General features: G+C 41.4%; 1 protein-coding gene across 3 annotated transcripts; it reads left to right on the top strand.

Moving 5' to 3' along the window:
• Positions 1 to 1,989: 1,989 nt before the first annotated feature.
• LOC114867935 (uncharacterized) lies at positions 1,990 to 16,981 on the top strand. Of its 3 annotated transcripts, XM_055513986.1 has the most exons (19): positions 1,990 to 2,611; positions 2,772 to 2,804; positions 5,016 to 5,060; positions 5,220 to 5,366; positions 5,687 to 5,833; positions 6,190 to 6,336; positions 6,564 to 6,710; positions 7,068 to 7,214; positions 7,535 to 7,681; positions 8,505 to 8,684; positions 9,203 to 9,349; positions 9,459 to 9,605; positions 9,904 to 10,050; positions 10,521 to 10,667; positions 10,895 to 11,071; positions 11,318 to 11,551; positions 11,953 to 12,038; positions 13,370 to 13,461; positions 14,318 to 14,363. In XM_055513986.1, exons 1-16 carry the CDS (start codon positions 2,563 to 2,565, stop codon positions 11,428 to 11,430), a joined length of 2,067 nt encoding a protein of 688 aa, XP_055369961.1. In that variant the 5' UTR covers positions 1,990 to 2,562; the 3' UTR covers positions 11,431 to 11,551; positions 11,953 to 12,038; positions 13,370 to 13,461; positions 14,318 to 14,363. The 3 variants fall into 3 exon arrangements, with proteins under 3 accessions (XP_055369961.1, XP_055369960.1, XP_055369962.1); XM_055513985.1 differs by having other exon boundaries at positions 11,318 to 12,038; XM_055513987.1 differs by lacking the exons at positions 1,990 to 2,611; positions 2,772 to 2,804; positions 5,016 to 5,060; ... (10 more) ...; positions 10,521 to 10,667; positions 10,895 to 11,071 and adding exons at positions 14,726 to 14,876; positions 15,418 to 15,550; positions 15,646 to 15,699; positions 15,775 to 16,981 and having other exon boundaries at positions 11,510 to 12,038; positions 14,318 to 14,397.
• The last annotated feature ends 878 nt before the right edge of the window (positions 16,982 to 17,859 follow it).

Below are 17,859 nucleotides of genomic sequence, written 5' to 3'. Positions count from 1 at the left end.
TTTATTTGGTTTCTTTTATTGGTGGTGATGGTTGATTAAGACATTACGGCAAATCACATCTCTGACTGTCCATCCACTCATCCACCCGAACATGATAACATATAGTTTTCTTATCTTGAGCAGCATCTGTTTATTAAACTCTTCAACTTTGTCTGAACTTTCACACAATTCCTGAAACTGAGACACAGAAAAACACGTCAGTGGAGAAATTCAGCTCATGTCATTAAGCTGCACAGCTGTTTCAGTAACTGTGCAGAAATCACATCTGCTCATGCTCCTTAAGACATACAGCAAATCACATCTCTGACTGTCCATCCACTCTGCAGATTATCGTGATGGAAGGAGTCTTCCTCAGGGTCTTGTATTTGTAGGGCAGGGTGTTGCTCCCCTCTAATAATTGCAATAATGTGGAGAACAACACATGGCCCAATAATGTCACAGGCCTCTCAGGTGTTTCCCTGAGGTGATGTAGGCACTGAAGACGTGCTTTCAACAGGCCTCTGTTCATTTCCACCCGGGCTCTTGTTCTGCAGGGCCACATTAAAGCGCTGTTGGGGGCCTGCTTCAGGTTCTGGTTGAAGGGTCAGTAGTGTGGGCTGGCATGGGTAAACCTTATCTCCAGCAGAAAGCTGTCAATCTCTCCTAGAAGAAAGTTCACATTACTTTAGTGCTGCATAGAAGTGCTCCTGAGAGTGTGTAGTGCATGCATTGAAATAAGTAGGACATACATGTACTTACCACAGTGCAGCCTGTTACTTAGGGTTGACTCACGATATATTCATGAGTTCACGTTTATGATATGTGCAGGATCACATATGATTTTGGTGGTGTAAACAATGATACGTCAGTTACAGTGACCATTAGAAAGAGTAGTCAGTGTACCTGCACATTGGAAACAGGTGAAATCTATGAATGCACTGAAAGATTAAACAGGGTATTCAAACACTGTTCACTTTAAAAAGGGGCGGAGACCGAAGGAAACTCTGGGTTTCCCGAATAAAAGCTGCTCCTGACCAGGTTAGGTTCACAGAGTAAGTTGCCATAGCAACTGACTGAGTTTCAATTACCTCGCTTCTTGAAACGGGCTTAAACTTACCCCGCTTTACGGGTCTAAGTAACCCCGCTTTCTGAAACCTCATTTCGGGGTTAACAAACTCAGAGTTTCCACAAAACCTCCTTCTTGAAACGGGCCCCTGTAAATCAAAGTTTATCAACAGTATCTAAACGTCAAGCTCGGTCCAGCATGGGCATGTTGACTGTCAGGTGACATGAGTCAGTTGCGGGAGGAGTCAGCAGGGGGCCCGAGGCCCGATGTGACGTCATATGAGGAGACTCGAAAGTCCTGTTGTTGTTATTTCATCACCTTTTGATTTAACGCATCAAACGGTGAACAGTGAAAACATAAATTGTTTTTGCCTTGACATGTTGTCACGTGATTAATCTGTGTTATTCTCTTGCATAACAGCACCTTTATTTTTTTATTGCATTTTCACTTTGTGTTTGTAAAATAAATTGTAATAATAAATTGTGAGTTATTATAAGATGTTTGCTGCAACTCAGTCAATTAATCTGAGAGTGTTTCATGAACCGTCAAATATTATCGGAGCCGCTTGACGATTTAGAGTCGTCAATTACACGTACCCTGACTGCGTGATTTTGTGCTGAGAGGCAGCTGGAGAACCCGGAGAGAAGTCTCATGTCTCATTTTTCAGCCTATTTTCAGCTGCTGTCAACTTAAATATATATATATTAAATAATGTATTATTTTACTTTATATACACACCATATAAAATAAAAAGCGCGGCTCAGTGAAAATGTTTTGCCACCGTTTTGTATTTTTATAAACACTATCAAGTATTTCACTAAACTGCCCAGTTTATCATCCCTGTTTCCAGAGCTATTCTCGCCAGTAGGGACCCGTTGGAGCCCACGATTCGAGGGCTGTGCCAGCAAATCGTTTTGTGGTCGTGGTTGTGAACAAATGTCTCGTTCTTTTCCGATACAGAAACGTTATTTCCCAGACGTAAAACTCCACGTAAAGCATTTGTGACTTGTCTCTCCCTCTTTTTACGACCCCCCACTGCGCCCAGCAAATCTGTGAAGTTGTATTTTAATGTGTGGTCAGTTGTTAGGATGGGCTTTTATTTTGAACGGGTGAGAATGAGAGTGTGGTCCTGACTAACAGACGGCTGAGGAAATAAGCATTATTCTTATAGTTCTTTACTGATTCACGAGGAAACAGAGGACGACCACAGCTGGGGGACATCACTGTGTGCGTCATGGACAGCGCTTAATCTCCTGAAAGGTAAATGATCATCACTGTCATTTATTCCCAAAGCAGTAAAGCCTCAATGTTTCTATTTTAAAGCATGTTTCTCTGGTGACATCCAGGTTGGACGTTCACCCTCTTCACAGAGTAACGTGATAGTGTGCGCATGCGACGTTGGCTCAACAGGTTTATATGTGTCTTATTTTTGGTCGCATCACGTGGTAGGAGTGGCTATTTGCTGCTATTTAGGCTTTTCTTATGGATCTCACTCCTTTGGTGCATGAACATTTCAGATGCTACAAGGAAAAGTCCAGATGTCTCTGCTCAGGTCCCTGGTATTGGGTGAGTGGGAGCTAATTGTTATTAATGGACCCATTTCTGCCTCCTCTGCCTCCCGCTTTCTCTCAGAGTCTAAAAGCAACATTGTAATTTCTCATGGTCAGTTTATCAATCCTTTGATTTGCTCATGCTCAGATATGTTCATTATTTGCATTTTTTTTAGTTTTGCTGATTTTTGGATACTTCGCTTGTACTGGTGAGTTGAGTCCATTCATTCTTATCACCTTCTCATGTGCCCAGATGTTGTGTGGTGCGTGCGTGCGCCTGTAGATGGAGCTCAGGCCTCTTTTTCATCTAAGTCCAGTCTGGTATTTCCATGAATAGATCAGGGCTGTGCTGGTCCTCCAGAGCCACTCTCCTGCTGGTTACATCAGTTCGTTAACTTTGCCAGCCTCAGGTGAACGCACCTGATCAAAGTATTAAATAGCAGCTGGGGGAGGGGGGGTTAGAAAACCAGATTGAACCCCTCTACTGGCTCAAGATTCCGAAGGGAAACGACGTTCTTTGATAAGGACAAAATAAATAAATAAAAAGAAAAACGGGTGCGGAGGGCGGAGACTTCAAGCGTGCAGCTGTGAAGAAGACGAACTCTAAGCATCTGCTTTCAGTAAGTTTACTGACGTTACTGGCAGTTGTCAGGTGGGCTACGGTCACAGTCTTTGACTGTAAATAGTTTTAATGCCCTTGAGTCATAACCATTATAAACAGAATATGAATCATGCTCCTGCCGATTAGAACGTTCGATGGAGTTGAATACTTGCATTTTACCTCTTATTATTCTGCTGAACGCCAACAAAACATAAAATCAGATTAACAGATTTAGTATTTTTTACAGAATCGACGCACAAGAACCCCGGTGAGTGTCTCCTTTATTTACTATGCGTGTGCGCATAGTAAATTGCAATTGCAATTGCAATTAATGCAAATCAATTTATTGCAGAACAAAAATCTGTAAACAAAACATTTGACAAATTTGGCAAAATTGAAGTAGAAAACTTCAACTTCTCACATGACTAGCTGTCGCAACCAACTCGGTCGGGAATCATGGTAATTATTTGTTAGCAGATGAGCGTCTGGGTGGGGAGCGCGCGCATCGTCTGGGTTTTGGACAGAGACTAAAGCTGTAAATTGCGACATCGGTTGGATCCGTTTTTGATTTTGACTTTGTCAAGCTGCAAAAAGCTACTGTTCTGTTTATTCCCGTTGTGGGGGGTAAGATGACTCATCATTATTCTGGATCAGTCCCACCACCACTATGTCACCTGCAAATTTCGGAATGGAGTTGGAGCTGTGTCGAGCATAGTAGTCATGGGTGTAAGGAGAGAAAAGCCGGGGACTCATCACACAGTCTTGAGGTGATCTCATGTTCAGGCGGTGCTTTGAGAATCGCTGTCCAGTCTTTAACACGTGTGGTCTGTTAGTCAGGAAGCTCAGCACCCAGGAGCAGAAGGAGTGACAATTCCTCTCTGCATTTTTACCCATCCCCTGGGGGAGCGGTGGGCTGCCACAGTGCTGCATGCAGGGAGCTAGTGAGAGGTGCCTTGCTCAAGGACAAACTTGGTGCTTTGGTGGGCTTGAACCTTGGATCTTCATTGTGAAGGAGCAGCATGAATGGTCTCTGGTCAAATTACAAGTAAAAGGCAAGATTCCTACTGTAGCCCACTAGTTTTCCCTAAAAATCCCAGCAAGGAAAATCTGGGGGAAACTACAGCAGCTGGACCTGACGACACAGAGGAACTAAGCTCAACAAACTAACCGTGAAACGTGTGTGGCAGGCAATTCACAACAACAAACTGAGGGGGGAAGTAAAGTAGTAAAACACTAGAGACTGAACCATAACATTGTGTGAACTCATTAAATCATGCAGTAGCAGGGGGTTGTGTACAGTGATGGTTGTGCTGGAAACCTCTACAGTGACTTTGTGTTGTTATGTGTTGTCATGTGTTGTCATTTATGAAGTAAAGATCAAGACCTGTCAGAAACACAGCAGCCAAGCAAAAAACACTTAAATCAACCCGAACATGATGACATATAGTTTTCTTACCTTAAGCACCAGCATCTGTTTATTAAACTCTTTGTCTGAACTTTCACACAATTCCTTAAACTGAGACACAGAAAAACATGTCAGTGGAGAAATTCAGCTCATGTCATTAAGCTGCACAGCTGTTTCAGTGACTGTGCAAAAATCACATCTGCTCATGCTTCATTGTACTGTTCATCCATGAACTTTTAGCCTTGGTTGTGTTTTCTTAAAAACTTAATTGTTGAACTGCTTGTTTTTTTGAGAGAAAGTAGAAGTACTACATTCATGGAAATATGAGTAATGCAAAGTGTGTGTGTGTGTGTGTGTGTGTGTGTGTGTGTGTGTGTGTGTGTGTGTGTGTGTGTGTGTGTGTGTGTCTTTCAGCACCCAGTAAGCGATCTAGACGTTCAACAGAACAGTGTGATAATGGTGAGTAGAGCCGAAACAAATGCAACCAGAATGTTTATGGTCAGTTTGTCACAGAGTTGTCACAATGTCGTCAGTGTAACAGTAGCATTGACATTAGTTAGCAACATGTTCAGACTGAGGTAGAAGTGAGTTTAACTCCCATCCTAATCTTTTCGACAGTTATATTGAATGACAGCAAACAGTTGTGTTGTGGACCAGCACATAACAAGACTGTCCTGAACAGAACCTCTGATCACCACTATTGTTGTGGTAAAGAACAGTATGACAACACAACTCAAACCTGTTGTCACACAAACAAACGTCTTGGTGAGTTGTCCCAAAGTCATCAGTTTAACCCTTATGTTGTCTTCTGGTCAAGTCACATTTTTCTCATGGCTTTAGTCTATAGAAGTTTTTTGTTCTTATAATCCAAATACTCTAAACCTATTTATTTTTGAATGCTAGATGTATAAGTTTAGATCAATATTGTGATTGGACCCTAAAGAATGGGTATTGATTCAACACTTGTATTTTTTACAAGAAAAATAGGTTGATAAAACAATCTAGCATTAGCATTAGCATTAGTTAGCAAGGTGTTCAGACTGAGATAGAACTGCGTATAACTCCCATCCTGATCTTTTCCACAGAAATATTGAATGACAGCGAACAGCTGTGTTGTGGACCAGAACATAACAAGACAGTCCTGAACAGAACCTCTGATCATCACTATTGCTGTGGTAAAGAACAGTATGACAACAGAAGTCAAAGTTGCTGTCACGTTGAAGGAAATCTTGGTGAGTTACAAGAACTGAACATATTGTATTTATTGTTGTCCATAATTATTAATGCCACAGTTAAACACTGATGTCTATACTAAAACCTGATCTCAATTTACTGACATGAGCATTTAAACTCAAAAATTCAAACAGTGAAGTTCAGTTATTGGGTTTAGAGGAGATCTGACTGTGTTTAATGAAGTCTTAGAACCAGATTCTAGAGACAGAGTGCGACCTCTGAACTCATTTAACCAGACTTTATGTATAAACGTGTCACAATGTTGTCGGCTTAAATAGTAACATTAACATTAGTTAGCAACATGTTCAATCTGAGGTAGCAGTGAGTTTAACTCCCAACCTGATCTATTCCACAGAAATATTGAATTACAGTGAACAGCTGTGTTGTGGACCAGAACATAACAAGACAGTCCTCAACAGAACCTCTGATCATCACTATTGCTGTGGTAAAGAACAGTATGACCACACAACTCACAGCTGCTGTCACGTTGAAGGAAGTCTTGGTGAGTTACAAGAACCGAACATAATGTGTTTATTATTGTCCATAATTGTTTTGCTGCTTGGCACCAGATTCCTGAGACAGAGTGTGACCTCTGAACTCATGTAACCAGACTTTAGGTACAAACGTGTCACAGTGTCGTCAGTTCAAATAGTAGCATTAACATTGGTTAGCAACATGTTCAGACTGAGGTAGAAGTGAGTTTAACTCCCATCCTGATCTTTTCCACAGTTATATTGAATGACAGCAAACAGCTGTGTTGTGGACCAGAACATAACAAGACAGTCCTGAACAGAACCTCTGATCACCATTATTGCTGTGGTGAAGAACAGTATGACCACAGAAATCAAAGTTGCTGTCACGTTGAAGGAAGTCTTGGTGAGTTACAAGAACCAAACATATTGTATTTATTGTTGTCCATAATTAATTAATGCCACAGTTAAACACTGATGTCTATACCAAAATCTGATCTCAATTTACTGACATGAGCATTTAAACTCAAAAATTCAAACAGTGAAGTTCAGCTTTTGGGTTTACAGAACATCTGACTGTGTTTAATGAAGTCTTAGAACCAGATTCCAGATACAGAGTGTGACCTCTGAACTCATTTAACCAGAATTAATGTAAAATTGTGTCACAATGTCGTCAGTTTAAAAAGTAGCATTGACATTAGTTAGCAACATGTTCAGACTGAGGTAGAAGTGAGTTTAACTCCCATCCTGATCTTTTCCACAGTTATATTGCATGACAGCAAACAGCTGTGTTGTGGACCAGCACATAACAAGACTGTCTTGAACAGAACCTCAGATCACCACTATTGTTGTGGTAAAGAACAGTATGACAACACAACTCAAACCTGTTGTCACACAAACAAACGTCTTGGTGAGTTGTCCCAAAGTCATCAGTTTAACCCTTATGTTCTGTTCTAGTCAAGTCACATTTTTCTCATGGCTTTAGTCTATAGAAGTTTTTTGTTCTTATAATCCAAATACTCTAAACCTATTTATTTTTGAATGCTAGATGTATCAGTTTAGATCAATAGCGTGATTGGACCCTAAAGAATGGGTATTGATTCAACACTTGTATTTTTAACAAGAAAAATAGGTTGATAAAACAATCTAGCATTAGCATTAGCATTAGTTAGCAAGGTGTTCAGACTGAGATAGAACTGCGTTTAACTACCATCCTGATCTTTTCCACAGAAATATTAAATGACAGCGAACAGCTGTGTTGTGGACCAGAACATAACAAGACAGTCCTGAACAGAACCTCTGATCATCACTATTGCTGTGGTAAAGAACAGTATGACAACAGAAGTCAAAGTTGCTGTCACGTTAAAGGAAGTCTTGGTGAGTTACAAGAACTGAACATATTGTATTTATTGTTGTCCATAATTATTAATGCCACAGTTAAACACGGATGTCTATACTAAAACCTGATCTCAATTTACTGACATGAGCATTTAAAGTCAAAAATTCAAACAGTGAAGTTCAGTTATTGTTGTGAGTCTCCTCCCAACCTCAGAGGGCGGCACTGAGTAACTGTTTCCTTCCGGAACATCATTAACTTGGGGACTATTTAAGTGGAGGATGGAGACTCCTCCAGTTGTCAGTGTGTTATGGTGGACTCTCAGTTTGCATCTGGCTTCTTGTATGACGGTTGGTTTTGTGTTTAGTTTGGATCGTGAACAGCCCTGTTATTCCTATTTTGCCTACTCAGTGCAGCGACCTATTGTGTCCTAGTTTTGTTTGGTAGTGGCTTCTGTTTTGTATTATTCCTCTGCCTAGTTTGTTTGGTCCTGTTTCGCAGTGCGCCTCAGTTTAGTTTATGCACCTTTTGCCTACTCTGTAGTGACCCTTGGTTTTGTGTAGTATAATAAATATATCGTTTTGTATTCTGCCATCCTCGCCTGTTACTGCTTTTGGGTTCTGCCCTGTCTGGTCTTGGGGTGTTTGTAACAGTTATTGGGTTTAGAGGAGATCTGACTGTGTTTAATGAAGTCTTAGAACCAGATTCCAGAGACAGTGTGTGACCTCTGAACTCATTTAACCAGACTTTATGTACAAACGTGTCACAATGTTGTCAGCTTAAATAGTAACATTAACATTAGTTAGCAACATGTTCAGACTGAGGTAGCAGTGAGTTTAACTCCCAACCTGATCTATTCCACAGAAATATTGAATTACAGTGAACAGCTGTGTTGTGGACCAGCACATAACAAGACTGTCCTGAACAGAACCTCTGATCACCATCGCTGCTGTGGTAAAGAACAGTTTGATAACAGAACTCACTGCTGCTTTCACATTGGAGATAATCTTCAGATACAACCTAATTTTCCCAGCTGCTGTAAAGGTAAGAGTACATCAACACATTGTGTTTCTTGTTAATGGGACCCAAAATGTAACACTTATTACATTTGTCAACTGCACTTAAGGGTTAAAGTGTGTCAGACTCAGTACTGAGACTGTTACCGTTTAGACCTTCCGCCACCTAGAGGCGTCTTTGTTTGGTTTGTGTCGTCTTCTCTGCTGTGACGTGATTTCCCGTTTTGGTTCTTGTGTGTAATCAGAGTATTGGTTTTGTCTGCCTGTTTAGTTGTGGATTTACATTGTCCGTCCTTATGTTTTGTTGCACTTGAATTTACACCATCTTACTGTACATGTACAGTATGCTGTTCTGGGCACTGTTAATGAAGTCTTAGAACCAGATTCCAGAGACAGTGGTGACCTCTGAACTCATGTAACCAGACTTTATGTACAACGTGTCACAGTGTAGTCAGTTTAAATAGTAACATTAACATTAGTTACAGTAGCAATATTTTCAGACTGAGGTAGAAGTGAGTTTAACTCCCATCCTAATCTTTTCCACAGAAAAACTCAATGACAGAAAACAGCTGTGTTGTGGAGAAGATTATGACAAGACCGTCCTGAACAGAACCTCCATCTACCACCGTTGCTGTGGTAAAGAACAGTATGACAACACAACTCAAAGCTGTTGTCACACAAACAAACGTCTTGGTGAGTTGTCACAATGTTGTCAGGTTAAACAGTAGCATTAGCATTAGTTAGCAACATGTTCAGACTGAGGTAGAAGTGAGTTTAACTCCCATCCTGATCTTTTCCACAGTTATATTGAATGACAGCAAACAGCTGTGTTGTGGACCAAAAGATAACAAGACAGTCCTGAACAGAACCTCTGATCACCACTATTGCTGTGGTAAAGAACAGTATGACAACACAACTCAAACCTGTTGTCACACAAACAAACGTCTTGGTGAGTTGTCCCAAAATTTTTAATCCAAAGTAGTCTTTGATAAACTGTTTACTATGTTTCATTAGTTTTTGTTCTTATAATCCAAATACTCTAAACCTATTTATTTTTGAATGCTAGATGTAACAGTTTAGATCAATAGCGTGATTAGACCCTAAAGAATGGGTATTGATTTAACACTTGTATTGTTCACAAAAAAATACGTTGATAAAACAATCTAGCATTAGCATTGGCATTAGTTAGCAAGGTGTTCAGACTGAGATAGAACTGCATTTAACTCCCATTCTGATCTTTTCCACAGTTATACTGAATAACAGCAAACAGCTGTGTTGTGGACCAAAAGATAACAAGACAGTCCTGAACAGAACCTCTGATCATCACTATTGCTGTGGTAAAGAACAGTATGACAACAGAAATCAAAGTTGCTGTCATGTTGAAGGAAGTCTTGGTGAGTTACAAGAACTGAACATATTGTATTTATTGTTGTCCACAATTAATTAATGCCACAGTTAAACACTGATGTCTATACCAAAACCTGATCTCAGTTTACTGACATAAGCATTTAAACTCAAAAATTCAAACAGTGAAGTTCAGCTTTTGGGTTTAGAGGAGATTTGACTGTGTTTAATGAAGTCTTTTTATTCTAGAGACAGTGTCTGACCTTTGAACTCATGTAACCAGAATTTATGTGTCGTTTTTTGTGTCGTCTTCTCTGCTGTGACGTGATTTCCCGTTTTGGTTCTTGTGTGTAATCAGAGTATTGGTTTTGTCTGCCTGTTTAGTTGTGGATTTACATTGTCCGTCCTTATGTTTTGTTGCACTTAAATTTACACCATCTTACTGTTACTGTTACTAGTTAGAAACATGATCAGACTGAGGTAGAAGTGAGTTTAACTCCCATCCTAATCTTTTCCACAGTGACACTGAATAACAGCGAACAGCTGTGTTGTGGACCAGAACATAACAAGACAGTCCTCAACAGAACCTCTGATCATCACTATTGCTGTGGTAAAGAACAGTATAACCACACAACTCACAGCTGCTGTCACGTTGAAGGAAGTCTTGGTGAGTTACAAGAACCGAACATAATGTGTTTATTATTGTCCATAATTGTTTTGCTGCTTGGCACCAGATTCCAGAGACAGTGTGTGACCTCTGAACTCATGTAACCTGACTTTAGGTACAAACGTGTCACAGTGTCGTCAGTTCAAATAGTAGCATTAACATTAGTTAGCAACATGTTCAGACTGAGGTAGAAGTGAGTTTAACTCCCATCCTGATCTTTTCCACAGAAATATTGATTGACAGTAAACAGCTGTGTTGTGGACCAGATCATAATAAGACTGTCCTGAACAGAACCTCTGATCACTACCGCTGCTGTGGTAAAGAACAGTTTGATAACAGAACTCACTGCTGTGACATGGGAGATAATCTTCAGATACAACATATTGACTCCTACTGCTGTAAAAGTAAGAGTACAGTACATCACAGAGTATCAACATATTGTGTTTACTGTTGTGGATAATTCATGGAAACCCCCATTGCTGACTGTTTTTGGCTGAACAGTCGTGACAGTGATCAATGAAGTCCTTCCTCTATAGATGAATCACTGTAGTTGCATCGCTACCAGTCTTCAGATCCTCAGGCCACAGAGCTGACTCACTGACACTGTTTTCATGCACATGCACAGTAACGACTGTTTTTTATTCCCACAGGTTTGAAACAGCAGGTAAGAATCAACTCAACAACATTTATCAACATCTCATCTCATCTGTCAAGTCACCAAGAAACAAAACAACTACCAACAACTGTTGCTTATTCATCCTGACTCATCATAAAGTGTTTGGTTTGTTGATGGTTTTGTATTTAGTTGCCTTGAAAGTGATGATGCAGTAAAGCATTGTTTGTTGTGTTTTACTTTTCCAGACTCACGCACATCCATCTGTCGAGTAAGTCAAACATCTGGACAATAATACAAACTCTACAGTATTTGTATTTCTGCTAAAAGACGCCAATGTCAAGTTTCCCTAAATGATCAAAACAAAACTACTCCATGATCTTAAACCTTGGACCTTAGACCAGGGTCCTCTCAACCAACTACAGAACAGTGGATCCACAGTTTCAGTAAAGGTCACTAATGATCACGCCACCTTCTGACCGTCTCCTGTGGTTCTCTGTTTCTCTGTAGTCATTATTATTATTAGTTCAGGTTCTCATGGTGACATTCATGTTTACTGTACCATTATTGCTGTAACTGTGTTTCCTGCCAGTATATCAGCAGAGTAAGACAACAGGACATTGAATGTCAAGGTTCTTGTGTTTTTCTCCTTCCATATCTTCACATCCGCAGCAGTGAGCCACACAAACACCTCACTAGGTCTTCAAGGCAGAACAAACGCTGTGGCTGTGGGAGAACGTGCTGGTGCTGCTGCTCAGGTACGGTCTGACGTCGTGTGTGTTGCGTCTACTTGGCCTTGATGTCTAGATGCTGTTGATAAGTGAGGTAAAACAAAGGAAGCCTTTCACTTCTACAGGTGCTCTGAGTACAGTACCTGTAGGAGAGAAGTCAGAACAAGTCTAATTGCATTTGCTGATGCACTAAGCAACTGATGCAACACCTTGCATCATAAATTATGCCCAACTGTAACAGAGGTGACGGTTGATGGTAAACAGTAATGACGTTATCACACCTGCGATCACAAACTCGCATTAACCCTTGCGAACCTGTGAAAGGATTAGATGTAAGTCAGGTAGAAAACGTCGGGCAAAATACCAGAAGATGAAAGGTTTTCATTTCAGAGACGGAAAAAAGGACTTGTATCCAGATGTTGGGAGGGAGGCCAGTGGGCGAACGTTGCTGAGCAGATCAAGCCGTCATCAATTAAACACATGTCAAACCTCTTTGCTAATGAACTCAGTCACAATCTGACAGTTGTATTAGAACTTGATGAGGGAGTAACACTTACTGTAAAAGGCTGCCAGCAGAACACAGAGAGGATAAACTCAGTCTGCAGACGGTCTCACAGCCGCCTGCAGCTAAACCACTGGATGGAAACAAGCTGGAAAGAATTAAACTGCATATCGATCGTGGGTGTGCTCCTGCTCTGCTCCCTGAGCCTTTTTGTTAGGAGACTAATAGTCTATGTGCCTATTTAGTCTGACTTGAATTTTTATTGCTTTCTGATGGCTCTTGGAAACTTCCAGACAGTGACGTACGTCTAGTGAAAACCAGACAGACCCTTTGGTCCATGTAAAATAGCCCAGTGTGATGTAGACACATGCTGAAGTCTCCTGATCCTTGAGCGGTGAAGGATGTTTATCACTGTCATCTTCCCAGCCAGGCGTCTCTCTTCTTACTCTCGTAGGGTTTTCTCCCTCAGCATGATGTTGTTCTCTGAATGTGAGGGTGTTTCAATGAGCTAAGTGGAAAATTCAGCCCTTTGACCTGGAGGAGCCGTGTGGGAGAATTTCCTCACACACAGGACTTTCCCAATCACCAATACGCCAGGATTGTCCTGCGTCAGTGACTTCATCGTATTGTCCCTCGTCTCATCATTTATACAGATTTTATGTAGCCAACATTACAGCACAAGCTTCTGTGTGCTTATAAAGAGGGTGTTGCCCGCTTACAGTATCTGGAGATCCAAAACACATGAGGATTTTCTTTCCAGGACAGATTCTTAACCTGATTCAAACATTTTGAGCCTCCTCCCTCTCCTCTTTCTTGAATTGATTTGTTTTCCTCCACTCCCACGCCCAACGTCTAGGTCGATGCCGTGCTGTTCCCATCAAGTGCAAACCACACGTACTTGTGTGCTGGGATGGCTGCGTATCTAACAGAAAGCCGCGGATGACTCAAGTAATGTACCAAAGGACCTTTTCTGTTTCTGATCCCATTTCTCTGTGTTTAATGTGTTGCTGCTGTTATCAGCATTTCTGTGGAAAATGTAACCACAGAGATTTACAGGCCTAAACTGTTAGTTCAACACACTTTATGAAACATCAATTCAATATCACCAAAATCCAGTCAATAATTCCATAACGTGAATGTTTAATGAAAACTATACAAGCTGTACAGTCACTACATTGTAGCAAAGTGCCATTTCTTCAGTGTTTTCACGTGACAAGATAGAATATAATATTTATAAAAATGTGTGAGATCCCGTATATGAGGTTTAGAACTGACAGCAGTGCGTCCCACCTTACTAGTCTAAAAAAGCTGCTGCTGTGGCCTACGCTGAGAGCTCGGAGCTCCGCCCAGCTCCCTTTAAGCTGTAAGCGAGGGTGATTTTGTCCAAAGGACAATATACCCTGACGTGGTTAGCATCGGAAGCAGCTAACAGGCCGTTTACACAGAAGGACTATATAACGCCATAACTGGTAAGGTTTCTGTAGCTTGGATTCATTTCATGCATAGAAGTTAATATTTGCAAACAGGTTTTCCATTTTCCTGGCCTTTATTTATATTTTTGTCAAGTCTGCCTGTGCATTTACACAGACGTGCATGTGAATATGTGGCTGTCTGTGCCAGTTTGTGCCTTTGTTGCTGCAGACTTTTCCCACATTGTTTTTCTTTCTGTGGAGAGACGACATATGGATTAGTCCAACACGGAGGTCCCTGTAATGCGTTGCACAGGGACAGACAGGACAAGGAGGAATGTAAAGACCCCGGTGTTCTCTACCACCCAGCTAAAGCCTCTGTGTGTTGTTCTCAGTGTCATGACTCGCCTGGACATCGCTGCTGCTGGAGGAAAACCTTCAGGCCTTGCACTGAGATCTGCTGCGGTGGCCGCAGGTGATTATATGAGCATGTTGAGCTTGGCTGGACAGAAGTTTACTCCACAGGATGCGTGTGAATGATGAATGTGTGTGTGTGTGTGTGTGTGTGTGTGTGTGTGTCTAACCCTGGGCTGCACTCTCTCATGCTCCAAGGAATGCTTATGTGTCTAGACTGGTTTCCTCATGGAGTCTGGTGTATCACATTTGTAGAGCAAAAGTTACTCCCCTGATTCAGTAACTACAGCTAAAGTGACTAACAACTATAGCTGCTGTGTTGTAAACAGGACGAATTTGTGACAAACATAATACCGATGAAATGTAATGAAATGTGCTTTTCTACTCAGACATGAGCGAGTTCCCTGCTGTGGGCTCTGCCCATACAACGCTGAGCACCCGCATGTGAAGTGCTGCTCAGGGACGCTGTACAATGTGACATCCTTGGGCACGAACGCACAGGACGCACGCCTGCTCTCAGAGGGAGGCGTCATCACAGCGGTAAGTCTACGGCCATCGCTGTTGTAGTCAACGATTCCCAGCCCCTCAAGTTTATATACTCTGCTAATTTACAGGTTTAATATATAATGCTTACACCGCCCTGCAAAATGTGAGTCTAACACCGTGAGAAGCTGAGAGTTTAACCAGCACCATCACAGGCTTAGGCTTCGTGTCCTGGAGCACGTCTTCATCAGGAATTTCCCAGTCTTGGCTCCATACCTTCATTCCTGGGTGGGGACTGTGTTGCTCAGCTGAAAGGCACCCACCGGTCCACCCGTAAATACTTCCAATACCAAACAAACTGTCAAAATGTGTGCCTGAGTTTCCACCCAAAGCATTGATCCATGACGATGTGCAGGGTGGAGTGTGGCAGAGGAATGTAGTCACATTGACTCCTGCTGTTGCTACAGGCTCCCTTTTTTTCAAATTCTGTCTGTTTAGGTGGATTTGGAATGTCTAGGCGTCCTAGAACACAATCCACACTGTTGAGGTCACTTGTTGATTTTCTTCTTAAACAGTAACTCATCTACTCCATCTACAGGACCACAGGTTCTACTTCCCCAAGACAAGATTCGGATGCTGCTGTCGAAGGTATTACAACCCGGCCGTGTGTTCATGCTGTGCAGGGATACATCCCATTAACCACACTGAACACCACCAACACAACATTCAAGGTCAGTGTTCGCTTGGTTGCCGTAGTAACAACTTGTGTCCTGTTGTAAGTGGATACATTATCTGACCCTTATATCTTATCTGTTTATGTGTTCAGGCTTCAGGTTTTTGTCAGTGAAGAGTCTGAATAAAGATGAACTTTGTGGAGGAAGTAAGTATAATGTTGACACCAGATCGTTCTCATAAGTGCATCTTTTGTGACTGTAACATATTTGTCCTCATTCAGTTCACATTGGGACTGTGAAAAACGTGTCTCTGCACGGCGTTGAGTTCACAAATGTGTTGAAAATCCACGGGAGCAACGGCACCGTGACACTTGGGTCTTTGAGCCACACTGTGCCGATACCGGATCTCTGCAGCTCCTCCGTGCTGACCCTCGGTTCCGCCCACTTCTTCAACGAAGCCAATGTCTTTGTTGATCCCAACCATTGCTCTGTTCTCCGGTCCCTTCATTTCATTTTCTCCAGCTGTTCCTATCAGTAAACCAAATTCCTTCCAGGAAACACGTGTCTGTCATTATACTAAATACGTTAACCACATTTGTTGACAGTACTTCTCTGATTGGACTCGGCGGCGCCTTTTGACAACTCCAAAGCCTCTACGCAGACGACTGCGTGTGACATGTGAACCGACAAGCTGTCATATATACTATGAATATACTATATTATGTTATTATCATCTAGCGTGGCCATTTATAAGGAGCTCCTTCACTGTGTGGAGCACGGTGACTCACACATTTACTCACTGTGAAGGACACTACTAGTACTAGTACAGTGCCAAACCAAAGCTACAGGGCTCAAAGCTTAGATTATCTAAACTACTGTGGAGCAGCTGGATCCACTCCTAGTTGCCATGGTAGCAGGTAATAGACAGGAATGTTACTTAACTGCTTTCTGTCCACATAAGCTAAACTACTACAAGAAAGTTTTCTATGAATATTACATTTGTCCTTTTTTAATGTGATTGTTGCACTGAACTTTATGAAAAATGGCAAATATTTGCACATCACTTAAATTATTATGTGTTTACGTTTAAGTGAGATGAGTCACGATTGATAAGCACTGTCAAACTATCAGGGATATAAATGCTAAACTCCTGCCCCAAAGGTTCCACTGGAGGCTCTTGTGTATGTGAAACAGTTACTATATTGACTGTACGGTTGAATGTAACATACAGTGGACTCCAGTTGTATTCATGCTAATGTGGTTTTGTGCTGTAATCAGTGATTAAATTTATCTGGTGCACAGCACATTGCTTTTTCATACAACTGTGTGTTTACTGTACATGTGAATGATTTCATCATAGTTACTGTCTATATTCATAGAAGTATAAACTATATCATATACTGCATGTGTATTTTTACACGGCCCTACTCTGGGTGACTTTTAACTATTTGTCTTCAATAAACAGCTATTATTATTAAGCCTGTTGTTTTTGTGTTGCATATATTATTTATATATTTTATATATGTTGCTTGTATTTCACCTGGTGCTACTGAGTTTGAACTATTCACAGCGCTTTGATTCATTCAATTCACCACAGGAAGACAGCAGCATTGTTCAACACTCCCTTATGGACTGATAACAGCTGAACTGTTATACTTGGCAATGCATGAAGGAAACATTGTGGTTAAAGCTAGAGTTTATTAAAACAGGCTAAAGAGCCTTAAGGACGTTTCCCCTTTTCCCAGTTAATGCTTAAGTTCACAAACCTCTGTGGAAGTTGAATAGTTCTGCTACTGCTATAATCACTTTGTTGGCTTGATCCACTGTGACATGTTCCCTCCTACCTTGCCAGACCGTTAGGCTTCTTGGACCGTTTCTATGTTTCTTGGCTCTTGTTAATGTTTAGAAAACCTACTGACTTTGACCATTGTCCATCAGCTGCTGTCGTTCTGTTCACCTCTGTTCTCACCAGATTCCTTCCATTACTGTGATACCACAACTGGCTTCTTCCCCACACCATCTGCTCCAGCTCATCTGTAGGATTCCATGCTCTTCTACCCCGTCGCTCATCACCTCTTGACTCTCTGCGCTTTATATTCATCGCTCTGGCTGTTTCTGGTGTATCAATTCCAGTTTCGAGTTCAGCTTCTTGAGTCTTTAGTGCAAGGCAACACAATTCAAGTTTGAGTGGACAGTAGTGTCAACCAGTAGGTAATTTTTATACAACTTCATTACTACTTACAGTATTTCTCTTACAGTAATTTGGGATAAACCTCAGACAGGAGAAGGAAGGAAACCACAAACCAAGACGTGACCTTCTGTTTTAAATTGGCACTTGTTTTGTTTTGTTCCAAGTCAGACATTGA

The sequence above is a fragment of the Betta splendens genome, chromosome 13 (genome assembly GCF_900634795.4).
Source record: "Betta splendens chromosome 13, fBetSpl5.4, whole genome shotgun sequence".
Taxonomy (NCBI): domain Eukaryota; kingdom Metazoa; phylum Chordata; class Actinopteri; order Anabantiformes; family Osphronemidae; genus Betta; species Betta splendens.
The sequence above is the reverse complement of the archived record's forward strand: the minus strand, read 5'-3'. Positions and strand labels throughout refer to the sequence as shown.